Here is a 27136-nt window from a genome sequence, read left to right as displayed (position 1 = left end):
CCTTCCTTGCAAATCAAAAGAAAGAGATGCCTGCGTAGCCCAGCTACCGCCAGACACCGACCAGACAATCGTCAGTCGCCTGTCGCCGAGCGCTTTCCGTCTGGCGGTTTTGCGCTGTCGATTGATTGAAGGATGATTAAACCTCCTGCCTGCCCAGGCAGTCTTCATAGTTAGCCAACAGTATATCTGGTTGAATATTTATTGTCGCATTTCAGAGCGAACGAGATTGATTGAGGCAGATTAGGCCGGGGGCCGGTTGGTAGACAGATAGCGACCGAATCCGGAAGTGGCCACAGTGTTGTGCATTGTACAATGTATTGACGATGCTTTTTGAAGCGGTGAGACCCGGGACCCCCCACACGCGCACACAGTGACCGTCTCGACACTTACCTTCCGATATGAGGCGCTCCCGGATTTCCCACGCGAAGATGGTCGGATTCTCCCGCTTGTACTGCTCGATCTTGGACACGACGGCCGGCGTTGCCACCTTCGGCTTGGACCCGCCGATCAGTCCCGGTGGCCTTAGAGTGCCTGGTGAAGAAAGAAGAACAGAATAAGAGCACGCAATTGAAGCATTGTTATGATTGGCCAGAAGGGATTACGCTGCATGGTTATTTAATAAACATAATTAGCATTTCTGTTGGAGCAAATGGACGACCCTGAAGAGAGGAGCATCTTGAGGAGCAACTTCGAAGCGGATTTTTGTTGGGAATAGGTTCAACCTCCAGAGATGAACCAAATCTTCAGAAGTCAACTATGCTCGACTTTTGAAGTAGACGTCAAGTGATCTAAATCAAACCGTGGCTTGCCGTGGTACGAGTTCTTCCAAGCATCGATTTCCAAAACCCCAATTCTGTGCTTTAGAAACACTTTCCTTCGTACCAAAATACATTTCGAAACAAGAGAGCTCATGGGTTTTACATTCCCGATCGTTTTCACCACATCCACACCGGAAACCCTCGGGAGGTACGCATTGACTCTAAATCAGCACCATTTGTGGCGATGAAATATGGCACAGGGTGCATAATTTTGCCCTTATCCGCTGACGCTAAAGAAGGAGGAGGCCACCGAACGATCGAGCCTGCACTACTACTCCCTACTCGCAAGCTCGTAATTAATTACGATCGGCGATTTTTCAACTGTTCGCTGTAACTGCTGCAACTTAACCACCCCCAGGGCTAGGTTTCGATCTCTCCAGAACTTCCTCGCGAATTGTAATTTGCGCCATATTTCAGCACGCAGCGGCAGGACGTTCGCGCAAATAAACCAAAAAGAGGGCGGCTACGGATCGCTTCCGATGACATATAATTTCACCACCGAAAGCCGTAACTGGGGATGATCCCTTGCGCAAGGCCTCGCGGGTGGCCAGATGTGATGATGTGGAGCCATAAATAGATCCCCCTCGCGCAACTTTTCGGTTGGGCCAGCCCACCGGAGTGTTCCTGCACGCGGGTGGTCAACAGCAGCACGGTAAGCAGACGGCGTTATCAACGCCATGCGATCATCGTGGCAGGGGCCGGCTTTTGCCGCCAAGGGCTCATCGAAACGATCCGACGCGCAGGAGTCGGGAAGGTCGAAACGGACCTGCCTGGGAAGTTACGTCCGATAGGAAGGAGGATTGTTGAATGCGCAGGAAACGTTCGATTGTAGCTGAAGAGACGTCTAGGGGTTGCGAACCAAGGGGGTAGCTTAAAATATATGCCTTCCGGCGTTGCTGTGTTTATTCTGAGCATCACGTTGCTGCAATGCCTAATCGTTTGTCCCGGCAGATCGTCAGAGAACCAATAGCCGAATCGAAGACGCCGATAGACGCGGCCGATCTTGAGCGTTAGATAACGCATGCGTTCCTGTGTGTACACTGTACTACGCGCACGCTCAATCGCTTCAAGATCGCGATCGTCACAAAGCCGATCGATCGTCGCCGGTCTAGGGATGGACGATGACGACCAAGACGACGACGACGACTCGCATCAAACGCACCCATTGGGGTTGTTTCTTCCTTTTTCGCCAAGCTGCAATGCGTCGCCTCGGATGGCCATTTTTCCCATCGGCACAACTCGAGCACACACACACATGTTTTCTGCTTACATATTTATAAGCCCTTGCGAAACGGAGTTTGCAGTGACTTCGATTTCCTGCTCCGGACCTGCTTCCCCAGGCGGCTTCCCTTGCCGGTGTGCGCGGTTAGGCCGTGTCTGCATTTTGTTTCGCTTTTGCAAGCTGGCGGGAACTGTGATGTTTAATCTAATTAATTGACTGCGTGGCTGCTTCTCGCTTGAGGGTCTACGTCAGCTGAAGCCACTGAAGTGGACGGAGCGAGGACATGCGCCGGACCTGCACATAATGTGGCATAAAATGATGATTTATAGCATTTTAATGTCCTGAAGGGAGGTTGTGTCTTTTGCACTCCGCCTGCGCCCGTCTGATGTAATTCTGCGAAATGGGTTTCTTGGGGTGTCGCGTAAGTGCAGTCTGGTACGAAGAAGCTTACTCTGTACAATCTCCTAGACATCTTGGGTAATCGAAATCGTTACCCTTTGAAAAGTCACCAGCAAACTAGGCATCAGCAGGTGGGCGGCACCACAAAACGGTGCTAGTTTATTTCCATTTTCAATCATTTACACTCAAACAGGCCGCCCGACGCCCCTCGGCACCCGAGGTCGTTGAGAAAGGTGAACAAGCTCGCGCTAAAGAATCAGGCTCACAAGACCACCGGCATTGCGCTGCGGACATCCTGCGGGCGCGAAACGAAACGGACAAATTGCGTCCCGCACACCGGGCGGTATCGCAGATCAACGAGCACGAGTAATCGAGAGCCACCGGGGCGAGTGCACGGGAAGAACGGTTTGGGAGGATCCGGTCAGTCGGCACTTTGCCATCGGGGACGGCCAGGTGCAGACCTAGCCAATGAGCCGATGTGAGCACGCGCGGCAGTTGTTAACTCAACAGGTGGTGCGCTACCGTAACTTTGGTTTAGTCGTTTGGACAAAAGATGCCGCCAACATGGGGAGGAGGGACATTAGATCCAGCACATCCGGGTGGCTTCAAGCGGAGCCATATTCTAGCAATCACCGGAAGTCCGAGAGTGATTGCAAAAAAAAAGAATCTCAATCAGCCGTGCAAGACCGGCGGCTTCACTGTACGGAAATCGACCGTTTGAAGGCGGAAAGCTCTTTGATTGGGATCCTCCCCGTGGATCATTCTTCAGCAAAACAATTTGTTTGGGAGAAAATAACTTTAATTTCGGTTTGGAATCGATGGACGGTTGAATCAGTTTGATTCGTTTTTGAAGAATTTGATCGGGTCGGCATCGGGATTAAAGCTACCGCCGTCCCGTGGGGGCATGCTCGAACCGATGCAGAGCTCCTCAGAGCTCCAATTTCTGGGGTCCAAATTCTTTCGACGGTCCACGATTGGGGTCCACGTATAAACTCGTTGGATTGTATCAAATTATAAGCTCGGCTGTTTAACTGTCCCTCCCAGAAGCGGTTAATAAAGCCTTCCCTATTTCTATTAATTACACACACAAGCCTCTAGCTGAGAATCATTTTTTTTTTGGGAAAAGGTATTCGTCATCAACGAAAAAAACGACAACAACAACTACATCGAGACACGCAAATTGTGAGTGCACGGGTTTGTGAGCGGCGATGGCGTGTCGCGTGAGGATCGCAACGGTAGTCAACCGTGGGCATTAATTTCACAGAGCGATCGTCCGCGCATACCTGCGGCTCGCTTTAATCATCGGGTGTTGGGAAGTTATTTTGGGTTTTTTAATAGAAGTTTTTTTTTTGTTCGATGGTTTTGTGTGGACTCGCTTCCGATCAATTCGCTGGTGTTTTTTTTTTAATTTGGAGATGCTTTCACGCAAGACTACGAACCGGATGTGTGCTTGTCCTAGGGGCGAACGGTTTTAATTTTTCCCCCGATGGATGTTATTTGTATGACGGATACACCCAAATGTCAAACTCTTTGTCTGCAACGTCCACACGTTTCGAGAGAGTATCATTACATATCTCAGTGTGCGGTTTGCTCCAGCACTGAGTAACCACACATTAGCATCTCTCCAGCACCGATTTTCGATTTCATTCAACAGAACGTTGTAAATACATGATGAATTAAGTTACACGCCCCGAGTTGGGGGTGGTCGTTTCCATCACGCTCGTGCCGGTTGTCCGAATTACGTATCAGTTATCACACAACGAGGTAGGTGCACAAGTGGTCTATGAATATTTATTAGAGCCGATCGCCTTTTCCCGGTGGTGCTGCAAAGGTTCGATGTCACCCATCGTTCCATCGGTTTGATTTACGGTTTCGAATCAATCAAACTGTTGTTGTGGTGCTGCTGCTGCTGCTACTGCACTGTGGCCAACTGTGGCAACGGTTCGCTTCGGTGAGGCTGATGAGGTTACCGGTGGCCTCAGGCAGCTCCCGCGCGGCATACCATTTGCATACAATGTGCAACAGTCCGAAACAGAAAACAGTCGGTTTAGCATGTTTGCATTTGTATGTTTTTTTTTTTCATGCACCTTTGTCTATCCGCAATCTGACGGACGGATGGAAGTGGCGGTTGTCATCATGGGAACGAACAACCACACACATCCGAACGCTACCGTTCAGCGAGGAGATTGCTAATGAAGATGTTAACGGATTGCTTGATCCGGTGGGATTGGAAACGTTTTAGTAAGGGTATAATAATCACAAGCTTGAGCTCAGCCTATCTGGTGAAGCATTTCCTACTGGTCAGGTTATCAGTTAGTCAGCGTTTTGGTCAAGCGGACAGATCAGCAAACGGAGAAGTTCCGGCATTGGCAGGAAATTACACACAAAAGTGACACACAAAATGCCATCTGTCGTAGAAAGCCGCTCGCTGCAGGTGAAATCGACATCTGACATGACATCTCAACCCCAAAATCATTCCCCTGCAATAACTTAACCTCGTTAAAGTACCAGCCAGCAGGGTGGATCAGCAGCAATACCATTGAATGCGCTCCAGATCCAACTGGAGCGATATGAGCGCAATAATGCGTAATTAAATTAAAATTCTCGTTACAGTTTGTACAAATTACTGTCTCGTTGCTTGTTGTGTATCGATTCCGTTGTTCACAAGTATCGAAAACGAGACCGAAAAAAGCGGATAAAGCATGCTGATACTCAAGGAAACAAAGCAAAAGGAGATAAAAAACACCAAAACCAAACCACAAACCGCATCGTACAAAAGAAACATGTTGAGAAAATAATAATAAAACAAAACCAACCCAAAAAGCCAGATAGAAGTAAGGTGTGAATAAATTACCATTAACAATCGGTACGTGAGGGCATTATTTTCACATATATACGCACTGGTTCGTACCTACATCACCTCGTCTGGTTCTGCATCAGGTGCATATTTTCGGTTTCAGTATTTTTCACTTTTTTTTGAAGAATTTCTGCTTTTCATCAGATATTAGGATGGGCGTACACGAAACATTTTGTTGCACCGAATGCATGCTGCAGAAAGGGGGCGATCGATTCGCTATCTAATTAATTGTATTATAATTTTTCAATTGAAGTGTGCAATTATTCGCCACCAACTGAGAGGTACGTGTTCCTGCACGAGGGTGGTATTTGACTTGCGGGCAATTTTTTGAAATTATTTTTCATGCTTCAAAGCCATGTGTTGGAAGAGAATAAGCATGGAAATCTCAAGAAAAAAATGTATGCGATTTTCTTAAATGTTTATCACAAATTTGGAAGCTTCTACATCCTAATTCAAGGTAAAGATTAAACTTCAAACCATTTCCTAATGAGTGAAGTAAAAGTGACAGCTTCTTCCTTCGCTTGGACTTTCCGGCCCCGCGCAAGAGTCGCGACAGCATAAACAGGTTTATTTTTTGTGCCGCACCGCTCGGCTGACCATCTGGCGAAAGGAAGGGTCCCCAAAACAGACCCAAAGTTCGCCGATTGATGGGGCGAAATGGAAGCAAATTATGATGAAAAGTTTGTGTGCTTGGTGTACGACTGTTCAGACACGGTAGGAAAGCAGCTGGTTTAAAACATGTGCCCGCGAAATGTGCAGCTAGTTTGGTCTTAAATAATAGACCGTAGCCCTTTTAGTTTGCTTTCTGGCTTTTCAACTGTGCTTACAAACCAATATGCTAATTAGCTTCCCAATTTTCCGCCGCTTTCGTTTTTTTTGTTTTTGTTTTCGGTGTTCGCTCCGGCTGCACGTGCGTATCAACATTGCGATCTGTGTTGCTGATCATTGCCACACGTAGATAGTGATTATCCGCCGATTGTGGTGGACAAAAACAAACAACACCTTTCGCACCGTTGCCTCGCCTCAGCAGCCGAAACTGAAACGACGAGAGGAAATTAGTTGAACCAAACCCACATTTCGGCGAGCTGCAACAGCAAACAAAGCAAACACCGATGCCAACCGATGAAATCTTTCGCCAGTTTTTATCGCTCCCTTTCGCGGGCGCAGACACTTAAATTATCCTCCTTGGTCGCAGCAAATGGTCCCAGGGTCCCGAGGGGTAAAACAAAAGCGACGGCGAAATAAATTCACCATTTAGGAGGTGGCACGAGTATCGATTGCCAATCGGGGCGCGATCGCGCGAGATGCAAATTAGCTTACAGCAGCCGCCTCAGGGGGAGGAGCCGAATCCAAGAAATGAGCCGCAAACATAGTTATGATGGTTTTTTTTTTGTTTTTCGTTCAGCCACCCTGGTGATATGAAAAGGAAAGACAAAAAAAAATGAAAAGGAAAGACAAAAAAAAATAGCACTCTTTTTCGGCACAAACATTGGGCACGAGGCCAAACGGGGGGGCTGCTTTTACGGAGGGTTTTTCCTTCTAGGAAAAGAGGAGGCTGCTCCCGACGGTTGCGAACTGTTTAGCAAGGGTGCTATTAAGCTAGCTGCACAGCGTGGCCGATGTTAATGATAGAGCGAAGCGGGCTCAAAAACAAGCAAGCTTTTCAGAGCGTTTCTACGGTTGTTAAGGACGGCGTTAAGGAAAAATAAACATACCAACAATATTGGAATGATAAATCATACGCGCAGCCATCAAGTATCGCTGTGTTTGTGCCGCGACAAAAGCGACGCTTAAAATGCTTTAAAGTGTAATAAAGCGAAGAAACAGGTTGTCGGCCGGTGGACAATAAAAACAACCATTCCTACACATGTTTTTTCATAATCAGATAAAAGGTAGCGCACATTTCGATGCACAAATAAAAGGTTTTTCTCATGTCCCAGACCCATAAATGCTGTCACGGTATCGCGGTGGTGCGATCGGTCCGGCACAACAAAACAGCAAGAGCTGCGGCTACAACAATTGACGTACTTTAAAAATCGATTACGATCAGCACGGGCACCAGGGCGAGGTGACGATTAATGCAGGCGGGAAAACAATTACACTCAACGCCGCGGTGACGGTTTCGGTGGACGTATGCCGGAGGAAATTGGATTTGCATCGCGGTAGGTTAGCAATGGGGCTGGTGTTTGTGCATACATTTTGCACGATAATCTGGGCGCTCTGGGCGAACGCTGACTGACTGCTGCATCCAGCTCGACCTTACCAGTCGGCGCTATGATGACAAACATCACGTGACCCTGGGGGTTTGAACATTTTATATGCAAAACATACACACCTTTCCAGCGATGCTATTAGCTTCAGCTTGAGTGCACTTGAAGCCTCCGCAAAAGGTTGTAAGCTGGAAGCAACAGTGCAGCGGAGGACTTTGAGGACAAATTAGGCTAAATTTTGTAATAAAAATTATTACACCGTACTCGCCGTTCCAGAGACACCCATTAGCACCGCGCAAATGGTAAGTGTCCTTTCCTGTTACTCCTTCTATTAGCCGTGGCGATTGGGTCAGTGATTTAGTGCAGTTTGCTCCAACACGCGGGCCAACACGCAGCAAAAGGTCGCACAAGTGTGACCGTAACAAAACGGTTGTGCAAAGTGGAATAATTTCTCCTTGTTGCGTTCATGCATAAAACATTACAGCCCATTCCGCACGGCATGAAGGTGAAAATCGAAGTCACCAACACACACACACGAGCGCAAACACCACCACCACGTAGTGGTTCAATTGCAGACAGTGTGCAGCAAACATTTTTCCCATTCATCGGACCTGCCCTGCCCTGGCCATCTACACCTTTATGCTCAGTGAGAGAAGGCCAGCACAGGAAGCAGTATGAAGAAGTGCATGTTTACCGGTTGTCTACAAATCGACAGAAGCAGAACTGTTTGTCTGGGAATGATTCTGACAGCGGAAGTGGCAAACAACGGTGCAGCATACGGGAAAGAAGAATGGCGAATGGTTCGCTGCTTCTCCGCCCGTTGCAGTCGTTCGTTTGCCCCGAGCAGGGGCCTTCGATCGTACGAGTCTCGTGGCAGGAGTCGTATGTTTGCCGCCTGCGCTGTGGTGTGTTAATTTAGAAAAATTAATGTTGCACGTAAATATTTACCTTTGCATAAATTCAACCCCGCATCGACGGGCAGGAAAGGTAAAGAAAACACGCAGGGCAGAAACACACGCACACACAAAAGGGTGGTTAATTGTGGTGAAAAGTAGTATGGTGGTAGCACCACTCCCCTCTTATATTCCGATAGAAGCAAGCAAGTTCTGTAACAAACGTGGCACACGTTGAAGATCGTGTAAAGGTAGATAAGATCCGTTCCGATAGCGGCCCGGTGTATCGGTGTAAACCGCCAAGTAATCGGGGATGCACCTCCAGTACGAAAAAGGTGTGAGTTTCGGATAATTAATGGTGGCGTTTGAGGGATGGAAATGCATCCAGTGAATGATGGGATTCATTCTATCAAAACATAATAACTTTTGTAGCACATTTTACCTTTTCTGTTCTTGGGATGAACCTCTGAAGCTATTGTAGAACAAAGAAATTGAAATGTGTTTTCCTGATTGATGTCTGAAGCGCTCCAGCTGAGCGCTTCTAATAACAGATAATTAACTGTTTTAATTACAAACATCATGAATTAAACTCACACCGCACACACACACACACACGCTGCATTAGCATAAACATTGGGTTGGCATAATTTATGAGTGTTTACACGAAAGTTACTTCTTGGAGTTTGAAATTTGTTATTCAAATACGGCACTCACTAGGAGGAAATTCGGGTAGAGCGATAAATTCAAGCACCTAATAAAATTAGTGAACCCTCGAAGCTCGAAGGAAACCCTCAGTGAGCTTCCGGAAGGAGCTCAAAAACCTTCCCGAATTGCCGAAAATATGTAAATTGGGAAAGGGGAAAGTTTCTGTTTTATTGTATTCTCGCCGGAAACTAACCGGGTGGAAGGTAGCTTCTGGGATGCAATAACTTTCAGGTGAGCAGTTCCAAAATTTCCCGCTTGAAGTGAACGAAATATTAAGAACCAATCGGTGGACCCAAGCTGTCTGGCAAATTGCATTGTTACAGTCATAAATTAATAACCATTGCATGCCGCCATCAACAGTGCGCTGGATCGAGTTTGGTAAAAAAAACGGGAGCAACCCATTCATACAACAGTTTCAAAATAGTGAACTCAATAAAAAACATCATTCAGAGATAGAGAGAGAAAAAAAAACAGACCAGAGACATAAAGGCTGCCGAGCACTGCCGAATATCCCAACCTATTCGGTTTCGTTTCCGTTCCGAGGTGTGCTTTCGCTGTAGCTTGTGTGGTGCCGTGACCAGGATACAATCGTGTGCTCTCGCTCCGCACCATTGCCAGCGAGTGTAATGAGGGGTTTGGCTGTTTGGTCGCGCTGGTTTCGGTGGTTTGGGGGTGTCTCTACGGCAATAGAATAATGTTTATTATTTGATTTCGAGTGTATCGAAAAAAAAAAGCTCCGTTTGATGTTGTTTTCGGCACACGGCAGCAATGCGAAGAAAGCTCGGGAGCAATACAAAATAAAAGTAGTAAAAACTGGAGGAGGGCATCATTTGAAATGGAGCGTTCAGTTTAAACACTATAATTTTGGTGTTTGCTGCATTGCTATCCACTGCCTCCGTTTTCCTGCCCTCCGTTTTGAGCGGGTGGGAGCCTTCGTCCGAGTAAATTGGAGTCGATATGACGATAATGAAGTGTTATTATCGGCACTGCCTGAAAGAGTGGCAGCCGGCGGACCCTTCTCTTTGAACCCATACAAACACGATGCTCCGTGACATTCACAGCCCGGTAACCGCCCCGTCCAGATGCTGGCGGTCGGCTTGAATGTGTCAATTGTGTGGCTTTATCTTGGGGGTTTTATTTTTTCTTTTGCTTTTCTCTCTCTCGCTCTTCTTTCGTTTCCATTTTGTCCGCGGCTATCCAGACCAGAATCGTGCTCGATCGTGGGTATGGCGAGCGATTTGAATGAAGACACCACTACTACTACTACTACTACTACTACTACTACTACTTACCCAACAGCTTCGAGACGGCCCCCTGCTGGGTGAGCATATGCTGCGCCAGATCGTAGCCGCGCAGACCGAAGCGGGACAGCTCAAGCAGCCGGTGTTGCGACACCAGCCCGGCCAGGGCGTGTGCGTTGGCGGTACCGGCCGCGCCGGCAGCGGCGGCAGCCGCCGCGGCACCGAACAGATTCGTCGTCGGCTGTACCGAGCCGGGCGAGGGAAGGTTAGGTGAGAGGCCAACTGTAAATATACGAGTGTGGGAGAACACTATTAGTGAAAACAGTAATAAAGCAAAATGTGAGTTCCAGGGTATCTTCGGGCGGTTGTGATTTCGGGGGTTTATGTTGCGTTTTACAATTTCTAGTGCTCCAAAAATGATATGATGCTCTTCAGATGATAATCGTACAACTTAAGCTAAATTCATCATTCTCGATGAGAATGATCATTCGATCATTCAAAAGTAGAATCTTTCACAGAAAGATCGAAATTCGAAACCACATTTAAACTACTGAGGACTGACAAAATTCTTAAAATAAGCTTAGGTTTATTAAAAAGGCAAGTTTATTCATTGGAGGCTTAATTTGCCTATCAATTTATTTGCAAACAATTATCTTTCTACACTATTGTTATACTAAATATAGCGAACATATTCAATTTAATGCTGGAAAACAAAACCAAAATTGTAAAATGCTCATTATGACAAAACAACCATCCAGTAGTGACACATTGCCTTCCTATATTTATGACATTTATTGTTTTGCCGTTGAATAATACATACATCTGCCTTGTGAACTTGTTTTTGTATACAAATAAAATGATAATTTTTCCATAATTTAAGTCAACCCAATGCCATTTGTTCTACAAAACAGATCAATACATCCTATTGTCCACTGTGATGAAGCTGGATTTGATGAGCGCGATCAATCAACGTCCCCGCGTGCAAAGGGCTAGAAACACACGCGAATCGAATAAAGTTCCCATTTGTATGTTTTTTTTTTGTTTGTTCACTTTGTTCAAACAACCAATAACTTAACCTACACCTCCTCCACGCCAACCGAACCACGCCAACTGTTTCGCACTGCCACGGGCCAAACAGCATAAACCATGCAATGGAGCAAAGAAATCACCAGCGCTGCGCGTTTGCACCTTCGCACCGAACAGAAACACAGGTAGCGCAAGAAAATGCATTTTTCTTCATCAAATTACAAACGCCCGGGCTCTGCACCGCCCCATCCACAGTGCCAGCCCGTCTCGTGCGGCAAACGGCAGCACGGTTCGGCACGGAAACATGAATGTCGGCACGAAATCGAACACCTTTCAAAGTGTTACCGTATGGCGCCGCTTGTAAACGGGCGTTTACGCTGGGGCGCAAACAAAAAAAACCCCAACCATAGCCGCATGGCACTGAAGGGTTGTGCGCAGGGGAAGAATTCAAACAGAAGTCACTGCTGAAAACAATAGAATCGTATATCCTTGTGGCAGTTGGGGCAGTTTTGCTTTTTTTTGCCTGTGTTGTTTGTGCCGTGTGCTAACGTCATGTTCTGGCAACGCGTCGGAATTTGTACTCCCGAGTGGAACAACTTCGAATTGGATTGTGATAGCGGACAGTCGGCGGACATCGTTTGAATTTTATAAACTCCGTCCAAAGTCCTTGCGCGCCGGCGTGGCACTGCGCCGCTTTTGCGGCAGCCGCAAGAAGTGGACAGGGCAACTGGCAACGCAATATGCAATGTCAAAAATTTATTATAACCAACTTCGGTGGTGGACAGACCTGGCTGTAGGGTTGTTTTTAGGTCTTCCTGGTATTTTCTTGCCGGGCGCAGTTCTCGCAGTAAACAGAGACATTTCGACGCAAGCTTGAATGAACCTTTGCGCTGGGGCTGGGAACACACCAGCCATGTGGGGCATTCGTTTCTTCCCTTAAAAAGCGGAACCGGTGCAGAATTTATGCTTCCTTTTTATTCCTCGGCTGGGTGGGGGCGCGAAGGGCGACCGGTATGTTTGTCTACTGCTGCAGCGCGAGTTCCCGCGAGGAATGGTTGCCGGGGATGCCGGCATCGCAAGCGGCGCTGAGCAATAAAATACACTATATCCTATCAATGAGCAATACATAATCGGAGCGGGAATCGATCTCGACCAGGCGAAACGAACACAGACGGCAAATAAGCGCAAAATGCTACCGGATGCAGCAGCAAAGCAGCAAGCCCCGACAGGGAAACCGTTCCCATCCCATTGAACCCGGTCGCCCTCTTCCATGCCTCCATGGACGCCGATTGATCGAGTACAATTGTTTTAATATTTATATTTGTGTAATATTTTTATTAAATTTATTGACAACTGAATGAACAATCATGGTCTCACCGGCCAAGCTGTCCGAAGGGGCCATCGGTGAAGACTGCGAGCTCGTGTGGGATGAAGGGACACGGGATTACGCGTCGTCTCTCTCTCTCCCACTGCTTCCAACCCGTGAATCCCGGGACCGTTTTGATGACGATTATTTATTAGAACGTACACCGTGTCCCCGTCCCCGGCACATTGGAACAGTGGCGACGCGCTGTCAACGATACCGAGCTCGGCAATCGGAAAGCAACCTTCCGGCCACTGGCTCGATTCACTGCTCAGTTTTGCGCGTAGAAAAACGCACTCACCGCGTCACGTCGGTCGACCGGCCGACCGACATCTTCATTACGAAATTGCGGAAACCGTTTTGGGCAATTGGGCGAACAGGAAGCGCCTTTGGTAGCAGCAGCGCGGGAACGCTGCGCCGTGCACCTAACGAGGCCGCACCGCGCCGTCGTTTTGAATTGTAAATCATATTCAATCGCGGCTGATCGGGTCCGGTGGCGGGCAAAGATCAAACGAGATAATGCACTTTTTGCACGAGCGCTGCAAGACAGTTCACTTCGACCGATCGCCCTTTCGGGAGGGCGAGAGAGGCGAGTGAAGGAAGGTTGGCTTTAGCTGGCCGTGCTGTAAACGCTTCACAGCATAATTGATCATCGGTACGTACGGTGAGAAGGGGGATAAAATATTTGCACATGCACATTGCACTTGCTGCTGGATGCCCGTTATTTGCATCCGGCTGGTACGGTGTGCGAAACAGACAGGAAGTTCTAATGCTTTCGTATCATTAAGCATTGACAGGGGGTTTGTGAAATAATGAGACGAAACGGCCGGAAGGCTTGTTAGTAGGGTATGCCGTTCCGTTCCGTATCAATCATTGTGCGGAATGATGTGCTGTGTGCTTCTATAATCAGAGGAGAGATGATGAGGAACTTTGAGCCTTAAAGCCTGTGTATAATAAATATATGAAAATACAATAACCATGCTAAGGTTGGATATTGAACATAAATTTTATTTTGTGTATTTTCCCAGTGCTATGCAAATATTTTAATAGAAAATGCAAAAAAAAACAACAAATGACTAAACATTAAAAAAAAATCACAACAAAACGTATCTGATATTAAGAAGCATTCGAATCGGTTTTATTTTATATAAATTGCTTAATTTGAAAGAAAATTTGATAAAAGTTCATTTCGCTTAAGAAGTCTCCTGGGTGTACGAGGATTTTCGGTAATTTTTCGCAATGTGTTTGTATCGTCACACGATTTCTTGACCGTCTCCCACTTATTATATAAATCATTTGTTGACGTCGCGCCAGCATTTCCAAACGAAATGATTCCAATTGTTCAAAGAATTGTGCGATAAATTGTAAGACGAATAAAAAAATCGAGAAATATCCAAAAACCCTTGAGAAACTACCAAACACGAATAAAAACCCTGTATGGTACTAATAATATGACTAAAAATCTAATGTCGGAGTGTAGATAGGAATATTTTATACAAACTAAACTTTTTTATAATAATAAATAGACTATTCGATGAAATAAGCTCGTGAGAATTAAAACAATCTTTTTTTTTTATTCCAGGAGAATGACGTTCAAAACAACTGTATTGCTTAGGGAAAGAAAATTCAGGTGTTAAAAAAAATCAATTTACAATCGATTCTAGCCTCAGGAGACTATCATGTGAAACATTACAGAGTTTCCTACGTTTTATTGGTTAGTTCCCATATTTTTTAGTATGTTCCCACTAACTTTTTTGGCGTTTCTCCGATGTTTTTGGTTCAATTGTCTTGATATCCTATCGGACGATACTAATAACTTATGGGAACCGATCAATAAATCTACGCGCTCATAACAGGCGTACCTTATATGGATAAAACGAACCGTTACTAGCCATGACAAGGCAATTCAATACATGCTTTCATCACTTTGACTTTAATTTAACGACCAACGCATTTGAAGAGAACATTTTATTAATTTTCAATTTTGGCGACACTGGATCAAGGGAGATGATAGGGGAATAATTTAGGGTTTAGGGGTAGGATAGGTTTTTAGTACTTAGTTTGTCACAGCATCAAGAGTACAAGACACAAATAAATAACTAAATAAGTAAATAAAATCGTGGGAAACCCTGCATTACTCTTGGTCATGAGAAATGACAACCGTTTATCTTATTATTTTAAGTTACTCTTCAGAATTCCGCCATTAACGAGTTTTTATTTTTTTGCAGACTGCTTTTGTTACAATGTTGAAAGTGTCATTCATTCATTCTGTTTCTAGGTCAAACGCTACTTTTGCATAGCTTTAAAACTGCAACACACACACAGACACAAGCCCAAAGGTAAGTATCGAACGGTCAGTCGGTCAGGTGTCGAGCCACAGTTTTCCGAGAAACATCCTTACAACTGTTCACCCCTTTTTCTGTTGCAGGCTTGTAGTGTCCATAACGCATGCAAAATCGCAGCCCTTGCAATGGTTTGTATGTTTCAAGACAGAAGAGAAAGAGAGAGAGAGATAAAAAGAAACTGCAAACACACTGTCACACACCCACATTAGCCACCCCACTCCCCATCCTGGGGGCGCAGATTTCGGTGCAACCCAATACGGCTGTCCAAGGTGTTCCCTGAAGTGTGAAGTGATGGTTAGCCACGCAAAAGGCCACACGGGAACGCAAAAGCGTATGTATGTATATACGGTGAAACAGTCAGTGCAGTGTGGCAGAGCAAGTGAGTGTGCGAGTGTGTGATAGGAGTTTAAATTAAGCATTCACTTTGGATGCCGTTTTTAGGCGATTTTATTCCAGATCAACGGGGAAAAAGGAGAAAAAAACTCGACCCTTCCCTCCGTGATTGATAACTTATTTACATGAGGGAGAAAAAGTGCGTGAAGAGGAAGGGAAGTAGCGAGGTTCATGCAAAGTTTCCGATTACCGATGATCGATATGTTTATTACGTGCTGTATTACTTTGCCTGCTTGGCTGCTTCGGTGAAAACCAGACCCTTGTCTTCCAGTGTTCCCTTGCCCTGGCCCGGTAAACGTGAAAGCACACTCCCCGTAAGCTTTATCGATTAAATGATTTTCACACCTCGCGTTCGACGGCAGTAGCGATGACTGGTACCGTCAAACGAAGAAGCTCGAAGACAGAGAGAGAGAGAGAGAGTGTATGTGTTGTAGAGAGAAGACGGACGGAAAAACCAATCCTTTCTTTCTGCGTTTTCCTACTGGACGGTGGGGGAACGGCTTTACGCATTGCACTGTTGGGTTTTCCCGGCCAGCGAAGAATACAGCGCGTTGGTAACGCTTTCCACCCCACGTGTGTGTGTGTCTGCTGTTGATAATGCAGCGGGATTGGATCGGGTTTTGGCAGGCATCATCGTTTGCACATAAACACCAGCGTTGCCCCATGCCCAGCACCATGATTGATGATACACGTGATGGGTTAATCTTTAATCCCATAATTGGCTTTAATCGACCTTTTCGGTACGGTTAAAAGGCAGAGCCGTCCTTGTGGGAGCGAAATTACCGTGCGATATGCAAACGCTGGCTAGCTGGGAACACGTGTAGCTGCTTGTTGTATTGTTGCCCTTTCTTTTAATGCACGAATAAAAAACAGAGCGCTGCTAGATAGTCGATCAAAACCTTCGCTCTTATTGCTTTTTTGGGAGCTCGTGGTTGGGATTTTCCAATGATCTTTGTTTTTTATTTATTATTTTTAAGCTCAATGCTACACACACACCTTTGCGCACATCGTATCGTGTTTTTTGCTTCTCATCCATTCTCCGTACTCCGTACACGCGCTAGCCGATTCGTCGAACGACAGAGCTAACCAATAACTAACTAGATTTTCTGCTAAAGGCTGCTTTACCTAATGGGCTGTTCCGTTGTGCTCCGCGTTCGCTTGTACCGCATTCTCGGAACTTACCCCTTAAAAGACTTACCGTTGCGGGCTTGAAGGTTTCCCTTTCGGTCGCCTCTAAGCGCTAAGAAGCAGCCCGGTCGCACGTCGGTCCAAACACCTGCACCTGCACAAGGGGGAGCCGCTTTTCCTTGAACATCAAATAGGATTACAACGAACACCGAATGCGCATAGCTAGTTTAATTTAAAGCTTAAACTCATTTAGCGAACGCTTTCGGCAGTGCGGGTGCACCGGTGTGTGCTAAATGATAGTGGCGGGACTTTGTATGACGGGACGGGAATGGGTATTTCATTTGCGACAGGTTTGGCCAACACAGTGTGCAGCAGATAATTAGACGAGCATGGGTGTGATGGGAAAATTATGCGATAATACTGATTTAAGATCAAACACAGTTCGTATTTTAAGGCAATGTATGCGTTTTTATTTTTTGGTTTAAATGTAAAATGTTTAAATTGACAGACTTGTCCTCATTGTAAGCCATTGGACCCATTAGCTTCTAAATTTACACAAATAAACCTGGTTGGATAATCTACGATTCACTGTATGCAATAGTCACTACATGTTATTGACTCTTTCGTGAATAGGAATGAACTTAACGTAATGGGAATTGGACTGTACAGCGCACTTGTTGGACAACTCCAATAGGAATTTCTAAAGAGTCTGGCCAATAAGGGTACCATAGAGTCCAATTTCCATCATTTGAAGTTCACTTCCCAAGAGAAAGAGTCAAATATTTTGATTATTTGACAGTCCAATGAAAATTGTAAAACAACATTTTGATTCTATTTTGTGCTATTAATTATCTATATTGTTTGATTTTTTTTAAATTGAAGATTAGACTTCAATGAGAATATAGATTTAATATTTTTCTTCAAAACTGTTGCTTTAAAACTGTATTCGTGATTTATAAAGTCAGCTGTACAACGCTTGCACAACTACACAACTAAAGCCTGTTTTGACGTCTTTCCGAACCATCCGATGCAAACATGATCGAGCTGCATGACGCTCCGTTCTGTTGTTGCGTTGTGATTGATCCCATTTCCCAGCCACCCCCCAGCCCTGCAAGGCGCACCAGCTCGACCAGCTCGATCGGTCCAGTGGGAGGAGGGAAGTATGTGCATGGGTGCATTCGAATGCACCGGCGATCGTTTGCGAATTACCGTGCGCAAACGTTAGGTTAATCGCATTTTAATTTATTTATAATAATTATGATGACTGCGCTCGAGCGCTACGATCACGATCCCGTACTGCGAAGGAGTACGAGGAGAAGGTGGTAGGAATGGTATCGAAGGGCATTTGGGTGGGTGCATGGGCTCACTCTCTCTTTCCCTCTCTCTTTCGCTCTCTGTCTCGGGTGAGGTGCATAATTTGTGCCCACATATTCCATAAATGTGTTTTTTCTTACTTAAAGCACGCAAAGAAAGAGGACAACAGATGGAGAAGCTCGATGAGGGTGGCCAGAGGAGTGCTGTGTGAAAGAGAAAGGACGAATAAAATAACAACCACACAACTGCGTGCACACACACACACACTGGAAAGAAGCAGGCGACGAAGAAAATGCACAAATGTGCATCCGGCAAAGCATTTGGTTTGCGTCGGAGCGGAGCAGGGGTAATAAAAAGGGTTTGAGTTGTCGCAAAACTACATTTTTAATGCATTTACGATACGGCTGAATAAGGGGAGAGGGCAGGTACAGGGCCCTGCATTGCATCACGGTTAATGATGTGATGCTGGATTGTTGCTGATGAATTGCAAGCGTTTTGGAGCGATTGAATGAGTGTACGGGTAGGTTCGAGACGGCCAAGGAGGGGGGGGGGTCTAATACAGCTCTTACGGTGGGTGCAACCTTCGCGTGCGTCAGATAAGCGGACGGGGACGGTGCTGATGGGGGAGCAGTTGAAAGCGCGCCTACAGTTTGCCGTGGACAATGATTAACTTCATATTAAGCGCGGCCGGTGCGCAACTCGAGCTGCTCCTTGAGGTAAGAATTAGCCCAGCCCCGCTCGGCTGGCGCTCTCGTTCTCGGCTGTCTGCCGTCAGTAATAATAATATGCATCCCCAGGGACGTACGACGAGAGCGAGGAAAGCAATACCGTAGCAGGGACCGGACTGGCCCGGACCCATGCGGACAGCGCTGTAGCGCACTTCCCCCATCGGCCGGGGCGCAGTCTGGAGACCCAGTATGGAGCGTTCCAGGAATTTTGTTGCTTCGAACCGAAACCGGAGAACCGGTGGCCTCGAAAAACCGGACCCCAAAGCATCGCCTTCCACGCCTTCCGTTCTGCCAGCTTTTTTCCCCCCAAACGCGCCGGGGCCGTGCAGCTACGGCCACAGACCAAACACTCCCACCTTCGCCGATCGGAATGGCATCCGGCGAGCATCGGACGGGGGCTTGAGCAAGGTCCTGGTCCATTTACACTATTTGGCGAAATATTCTTCCCGCTGCCGACGGGTATGGGTGGGCAACGAGCGAGCGAGAATAATTTATGTTGCGCACGCAACAAAAATCGTTGCTCATGAGCAGGGATGAGAAGCCTTCAGCTAAAGTGCGAAGTACGGGCTGGGACGCACGGGTCGAACAGTGGTGATCGGTTCGAATGTGACCAAGAGGCATCTTGCAAGGGAATGAGCCTCTGGGGAGTTGTACACGCACATTCGCACTGGTCGCCCGGGCATAGTTGCGGTTGCTGTGTGGGGAGTGAGTGAGATTGTTATTTGTGTTTTTTTTTTTTTCGAGGGCTAAATGTTGCAGTTTTGTTGCAGCAGAACAGGGCAGGATCGTCAACAGATAGGGACGATGGTGGAGCGGTACAATGCTCCAGAAAACGGGGAAATAATTGCTCACTTATGTGAGAAGAGCGTTCGTTTGTTAGAAACAATTAAGTTTCAATTGAAAGGATACAAAGAGGGACAATAGAAACATTGTTATACATTTACGTTTAAATAAAAGGGTGGATGGTAATTACTAAAATGCTTCATATACTTTACAAATTTATCTATTTTAATCGTTTTGGGTAATTTATCTGAATTCCGAACTATTTGTTTTTAATGTCTAGTAGATAGTTAAATATTTTATTCATTTGATCTTGTTAATAGATTGTTCATTATATCAAGCCATAAAGAGCGACATCTATATTTAACAATACTCTTACACATTTTTCCTATTTGTTGAAGGCTACAGAAAACAACAAAGCGTGCTACTCAAAAGGCTTTATCATGCTCTGACTTTGTGAGATCCTGTTTTCGTTGCCCTTTGTCACCGCACCAAATAAAAACATTGAAAACATCACAAATAATTTGCAAAGCCAGTACCTTTTCACACATAACTGCCATAAATTTAACTCCCCATTCTGTCCCATCCACTGGTAAAGACCAATGAAATGACATAAAAACTGTCAACAAGCTTGTACAAAGCGATCACCGAATAGCAGCACAGAAAAAAAAAACATAAACGAAATTCTATCAACATGCAAACATAAATACGAGTCCTCCCAGCTAGACTCCGTTGCCCTGCACACGGGGCTTCGCCGACATTAGCGCTGATTAGCAAAACATTGCCACGCCGGGATGCGGGGAATCGAATATTGGAATGGTAAAACATGCACACATGTGAACCGAAATACCGCCGCCGACGGGTTTTACAATCCCAACGCGAATGCTCACCCGCAAGTTGGCTCATAATTTTCACTCTTTACAACCGGTGCTAGGCAAATTCTGTCACCCGCTTTGTGGCGGTGGTGGTGTTGGTTGTCACCGCAGGTGATGATTGGTTAATTTTGAAACGGTGTGGGGGAAAACGAGCGAATGACCATGAATCTATCCACCGTCCAGCGACACTGCGCGGGTTGATGAAAAGTAGCCAAAGTTGAACAGGAAGATTGTGACCACGGCAATAACAATCATTCCGTTGGTTTCCTTCGCTGTTCTCCAGAGAAAAAAACACCCCTCCCGATCCTGTTGGTGACACTTATCATCACTTCATTCTTGGGCGCATTTTATCACACACGGAACGAAAGAAATTAAATTATTTTGGGTTCTCCTCCCCACCCGGCAGACTCTCGTTTGGGGCCGGGCGCACCGTTTCGGGGGTATCGTGCCGCGCTGCCGTCATTTAGACGCCCGCGGTGTCACTGATTGGGTGCCCTGCCGTGTCGGTAATTAGTCATAATTTTCATCGGGCGGCAATCTTTCGCCTCTGCCACAGCCACACGATTGGTCACACGTTGGGGCCGGTTGGTTTGTCGACGTGGTAGCATCGCTGATAAGGCGCTAATCGATACGATCGATGTTTTTCGGGGCCCGCAAATGTAAATTATGCCCGTCCTTTCGACAGGGGTAGGCTTTGCTGTCCCCTTTCCTCCAGCAAAGGTGCCAAAGGGAAAAGAAATACGAACGCAAGCGCGATCGTGCAGCGTTGAAACGAAAGACTTCGATCGCCGGACAGGCGACGAACCCCGGCTGCGAAATCTTTCAAAATCGTCCGATTATCATCTCATTTTTCTCTCTCTTTCTCTTGCTTTCTCGCTTCTTCTACTTATTCTTATTTCTGCTGGTGGTGCCCGCAAACCAGGCGCTAACACGTCCACACGTCATTCCGTTCGATTTTGCTCATGTTTATTTAAGGCAGAGGCGACCAAAAATCTACACAACGTAATGCCACCACCCCTTCCCGTTCCGAGACGCTCCGGGTTTTGGGTTAGGTTTCCTTTTACCGTACTCCTGCGCGCGGACGGATGCGTGACAACGCGGCAAGCGTTCAGCCCCCACTACAGCACGGGGCCTACCAGCTACACTTGCACACCCAACCCCGGGTAATGTGACTAATTTGTGCCGTAAATTACATCATAAAGATCGTTATCGTGCGATAAAGGCGAACAAATAATTTATGATAATAAATGCCGCTGTGCGCGCACTGGCACTGGTGGTAGAGTGAGAGTGCGCCATTTGCATCGCCGTAAGGAGCGATCTGGCTGAGCGTGTGACTTGCTTGCCGGGTTGTTGCTGCTATCGCCTCGGAAGAAGATTGTTCATACCGATTGTTGACAGCGAATGAATCGTTGTTTTATTTGTCTCGTTTCATTTCGTTGCACCTTGTTTTGAGCCCAACCTGCTGTCTAAATATGTAGCAAAATGACGAGAAAAAGGGCACAATTTTATGGAGCTGTTTAATTACCAACCAAATAGTGTAGTCCCCAAACGCATCACACACGGTGGCAGAAGGAAACCACCGTCTCGTTCCGTCTCTTGCTTTACTTTCAGCGCAGTGCGCAGATGCCTTTTACGGGACGCATACGTACACTGTGCGTTTGACATTGATTGTTCGAGCAGTCCGGGTGAAGCGATTGCCCATCAAACAGATGTCTCTTTCCGCTGAAGATCTGTCGCAGGTAGAAACGACATAACCCTCCGGGTCCGTCTGACCAGTGCTACCAAGCAGCTAGAAGAGCAGAGAGCAAAAAGCTTAGATGTCGATTGCAAGCGGGAAAGTGGTTCGATTTGCGAACGGAGACGCTCGGTACGAGGCATCATTAATTTGTTAGATTTCATCCGAAAACTGCAGCAAACAAACAAACACACACTCACAAAAACTCGTTCCAAGAGTTTGACGAGCTTTCCGCAAGGGCTCCAAAACGCGGGGTGGGCTATCGCGCATCAGAAATCAACGTCAGCCGATCGTAGTACGCCAGACGGACGAACGGAATGTTTCGCTCGGCCCAAAAACGCACCACAATTCCATCATTCCACGAGTGATGCTACTGCTGCTGCTGCCAGGCGGAATCCGATCCGAATGTTCAGCGAATCGATCGCGGTGCGCTTGAATGTTCGGACCAAGACGCGAAAAGAAAGCAAAAAAAAGGCCAGCACTGGCCGGGTGGTCGTCGGTAGTTTTTGGTGGCGTCACCGTTGTTAAATGTGATCCGAGCCTTGAACGCTTCTGCACAATGTGTGTGACGGTCGCTGTGTGTATGACGCGTTATCAACTTCCTCGCATCAACAACAATCATGTCGCGTCATTATATCAATCGGAGCGCAAACAAAACAAAAAAAAAAAAACACCGGGAAAACATTTGTTCTCCACTTATGTGCGTGTTGTCTTGCGAGGAATGAAATGCAAACTGTTTCGTAAGTGTTTCTGAGTCTATCTTTTTTTTCTTCTTCTGTCGCGTTCTACGCTTTTCATCCCTCAACGATGTCTGCTCGTCTGTTGCGTAGAAGCTCCCACGCGGGGTTCGTCGCTTACAGTGCACGATTGCAGTCTTTTGTATCGCGTATCGCATCGCCCGTACCGAATATGCACTGGAATGGTTGTCGGCTATGCGCTGTAAATTGCCCACTCTTCCACAGCACTTGTCTTTGCTTCCACCCGGTGCCATCACTTCGCGCTGGACGCTCGGAAGCGGCGTAATCGCTACCGTGAAGTACCACATTTTCCAGGGCTATCTTTCGGTAGCGATCGAGCAAACAGTCAATCATCAATCGCGTTTGCGCTGCTGTGGTACACATTGTGTGGTGTGGTGTGGTACGCCGGTTTACGCATTCCGAGCCGGCTGATCGTCAGCTCTAATAACGCCACTGGAACGTGTGAACATGCGCATGAAATGTAACACGATGCGCGACAAAGTGAGCTACGAACGTGAATGCTTCCAGAAAGTGTTGTTTCTGTTGCAGAGAGGGTGATGGGGCGAGAGCGGAAGGCAGGTAGGTGGCAATGCGGTTGCTATGGTTTTAACGTAATGCGCGGTCGATACGTACTAGCTTACTGGGCGCTTTAGGGTCGGCTGCTGGGGATGACAGAATCTTCCGGAGTCGATCACGAGTCAGTATGGAACATATGAGCGCAAATTGAGGTTTTGTGTAAAATATTGTGCTGATGTTATGTCTAACAATGCAATGTGTATTTTCGAGAATGATGTGCAAGCCTTTTTTTCTTACGCAAACAACAGCTCTTTTACGTGGTGTTATAACATTCATTAACGTCATTTTTTACTTGCCAGAGTGAATTAACGATTTATATTCATTAGTTTTTGTTCATTTTTATAAAACATTTGTTTGGTTTCTGTTTTAATATTGTTTCTGTAAGTATTATTTGCCCACTATAATGCATAAGTTTGCTCAATAAATGCCATACTATAGATGCAATTTTGAGAAAATAAAAATTTAAAGCAAGCATCATTACACTCGTTGAATGTGTAGTGTTCCCGTAACAAAGCAAGTCGCTGTATAGAAAAATGTATTGTTATTTCGTTCACTCGGTCCCGCGTACCAGTTAAACGCAATTTTTCTATAGGCGGACAAATTCTGCAGCGCAAAAGTGAGATAAGCAATCAAGGAATAATTCTGGACGACAACATTTGTTTCAGACAGTTGTATGACGGGATGATTCGACGTGCAAACAGGGCATTAGGATAAATATTCAAGATTACTAGAGACTTTGATGATCCTATATGTATTCAATCGTTGCATAGTGCCCTTGTCCGGCCAACATTCGAATACAGTGTTGTAGCATCTCTTTAAGCAGAAATTTGGAAAAATAGGATAGAGTCAGTACAAAGAAAATTCACTTGTTTCGCAATTCTACGGCTCCTATGGAGCGATCCCAATATGTTACCGCCCTATCGTTCACGCTGCCTGCTTCTGGGATTAGAAACGCTAACTAGAAGACGAAGAAATGCTCAAGCGCTGTTTGTAGCTGGAGTGCTTCGCGGCAATATTGTATGCACCAGTTATATTGGAACAATTCAATGTCAGTATTCCGAGACCCACGACAACACGACATAGGCGTTTCTTCACTTCCACAGTTCCACAATATGGAGCAAATGAACCGATCATGGCTATGTTACGCACATTCAATGAGCTTTACCAATACTTTGACCTCTATGAGCCCATCAACGTGAACAGAGAACGGTTACGCTTTGTAGAATAAGATGTTAATGTAAAGCGGTGCGTTTATTTATGTCCTTGTTACTCTGTCATGTGTCGCCGAGCAAAATTAAATTAAAGTTTGTTTCAAACGGGTTAAGCCAAAATTTGGCAGACCCATTTTTCGTTATTAAATGATAAATAATAATAATAAATAATATTTTTGTTAATTGAGGATTTTCTTAAATCACAGAAAATACATCTCTTGAGCCCAAATGTATTTGTCCTAAACTCATTGCATCATAGACCACTTTTGCAAATGCGAAATAGAAAGTAAATCATATTTATGGGTCACAAAACTGGTAGCTACATTTGGTAAAGGTTAAGTTTTCTTGTTCGAAGCATTAATGTGCTCAAATACCACAAAAACCCCTTATTACTAATTTAGGTCACTGATCAATAGTCGCTCGAAAATCGCTAAAGCTTTGTAGCCTCACATAATGAAAGCTAGTTTGCGTGCCCCTTCGATAGTTCTGCTTATATTGGATTAAGCGCTCATTAATTAGCGCTGCTGCCGTTTACCTACCGAGCCGAGATGCTTCACTAACCCGACAGGCGACCAGGGGGAAACGCACTACGAATTGTGAAGGTAGTAGGTAATTCAATATCCTTGGACACTGGTGGTGTACGACGAGTACGTTAATCGTGGGCTGTGAAAATCCCAAAACCAATCCACACCGCTCAATCTGCAACACCTTTCCGACCTGCGAGGGAATCCAGGCTCGCGATAATCTGATTAAGGTGGCTCAATCGAAGACGAGAATGGTACAAAAAAAACGAGCTGCAGTACTGGCTCGCGCATGTAAGGGGCAATGAAATTGATCACCCCGGGTGCTTGCGCGTCGGCAAATGGTTCTCCCGGAGGGCGTTCTCGGGCGTTACCGTTAACGCTTCCTTCCCCTCGGAGCGGCTTCGAGAATGGGAAAGCCTTCCAGCCCCGGATATCGCGTTACCACCACACCGACACCGGCAGTACACCACAATTACCATTTTGGTTCGGCTTGTGCGCCCTTCCAGTTAGCTTGCAGGGTGTGATTTTAATACGCGGGCGAACGGGCGATGCGTGTCCCTGGTTGGGGAGGAAGGGGGTGTGTGTGTGTAGATATGTATAATTTTTTGGAATGTAATCACCACCAAGGTGTCATTTCGCAATCGCTTCCATTTCACCTAGCAACTTTGTTGATAAGTTAAGGTCGCACGGAGTGGAACAGAGGAGAGCTTTGAGGTGCTGTAAAATAAGGCCACATGCCCGAATCATCCCCCAGGACTCACGATTCTCGCGTCAGGCACGTAATCGGTCATGCTCCAGTTTTACGAAATCGATACCACGCGATGAATAAAGAGAAAATGGCCCCCCGGAGAAGCAGCGGCGGCGAAGAAACTATCCCGTGTGTGCGTGGACGTCCCCCGCAGCATTTCATGACTAGTTTCGACTCGCGTCGCGCTAGGCACGGTTTTAATTTGAGCCAAAGGAAATATGGAAAAAAAAGAAATAATAACACAACGACCATTCCTCTGACTAGGGAACGGCCGGCACGGGGTGGTCGCTTGGGTCGATTCATAATTGCGCGCGCGGAAGCATGGCGATGAACGCCATTTTGTTTGCCGATTCGATGATACCGGCACGCAACGCCGCACGGGGACGCCGTTTTGTGGAACAGTATTGTCGGATCGATGGTAATTATCCCCGACCCTCCATTTCGCACGCTCCATCGTGGTGGGGGAAGGGGGAAAATTACATCCACCCCGTAAGTCGTGAGCCGCTTTTCCTATTCCCCCCCTGGAGGGAGCAATGTGTGAGAGTGTGTGTGTGTGTCCCTTTTTCCGGGGCCAAATGGGAAGCGCTGTAATTAATTTGTCGGTGTCGGTGTAATGGCCACCGGTAAGGTACGGTTTTCGTTGTGGCACAGTTCCCGCCAACGCCCTGGGAGGGGGAGGGGAGAGGTGTCTAGAATCAATCATCTGCGCTGGCGGGCCGAGGGGCACCCGCTCGGGGTTAGTTTGTGCGACTTTCCGGAGCGTTGAAAATGCTTAACATTTCCTGTCGGAATTCAAAGTCGTGTGTACTTATGAGCCAGCGGGCGGCGAGGAAATGGATCCACGGTTTCAAAGGCACGGGTTGAAACTCCGATGTGCAAAGTGCTCGCAAGCAGTCGGACGAGTGGTTTTAACGAACGGTCTCGGGGTGGGAATGCACCGTGTTTGCCTTTAATTACCCAGCACCGCTAATCAACGGAATTTCATGACGCCAATAAACGCATGTATTGACGTATCGGTGTAGCAGCGTTTACGGAGGAACATTAATAACTCCATGGTGGTGCCATGGGAACGTCAACAGACAGTGGAACGCAGCAAGTGATGCCTCTGATGGTTCATTTCTAATTTAGTTCCAATTACTTGTTTTGAAACCAACCAGGGCATTGGTTTAAGGAGGAGCTTATTTGTACACTGTTTTGATTGCTCGTATATTGACGTGGTGAATTATGACTTTGTTTTGAGTAGAATATGCTGAAGATTTGGTACGATCCTTACAAATAATTAGGCATTTACTTGGACTATAATGTTCG

The 27136-nt window shown here is 46.4% G+C and overlaps 1 protein-coding gene across 3 annotated transcripts in view; it reads right to left on the bottom strand.

Annotated features, from left to right (window-relative positions):
- The window catches only part of LOC120903804 (paired box protein Pax-7-like), a 49315-nt gene that overhangs the window by 14802 nt on the left and 7377 nt on the right, over nt 1-27136 (bottom strand). For all 3 annotated transcript variants that reach the window (XM_040313414.1, XM_040313415.1, XM_040313417.1), the window contains exons 3-4: nt 10397-10627; nt 391-531 (exon numbers count right to left, since the gene is read on the bottom strand). In XM_040313414.1, the coding sequence (XP_040169348.1) occupies nt 391-531; nt 10397-10627 (372 nt within the window). The remainder of the gene's footprint in view (nt 1-390; nt 532-10396; nt 10628-27136) is intronic.

This window comes from Anopheles arabiensis, chromosome 3, assembly GCF_016920715.1.
Source record: "Anopheles arabiensis isolate DONGOLA chromosome 3, AaraD3, whole genome shotgun sequence".
NCBI classification, from domain to species: domain Eukaryota; kingdom Metazoa; phylum Arthropoda; class Insecta; order Diptera; family Culicidae; genus Anopheles; species Anopheles arabiensis.
Note: the sequence above shows the minus strand (reverse complement) of the source record. Positions and strands in the feature narration are given on the sequence as shown.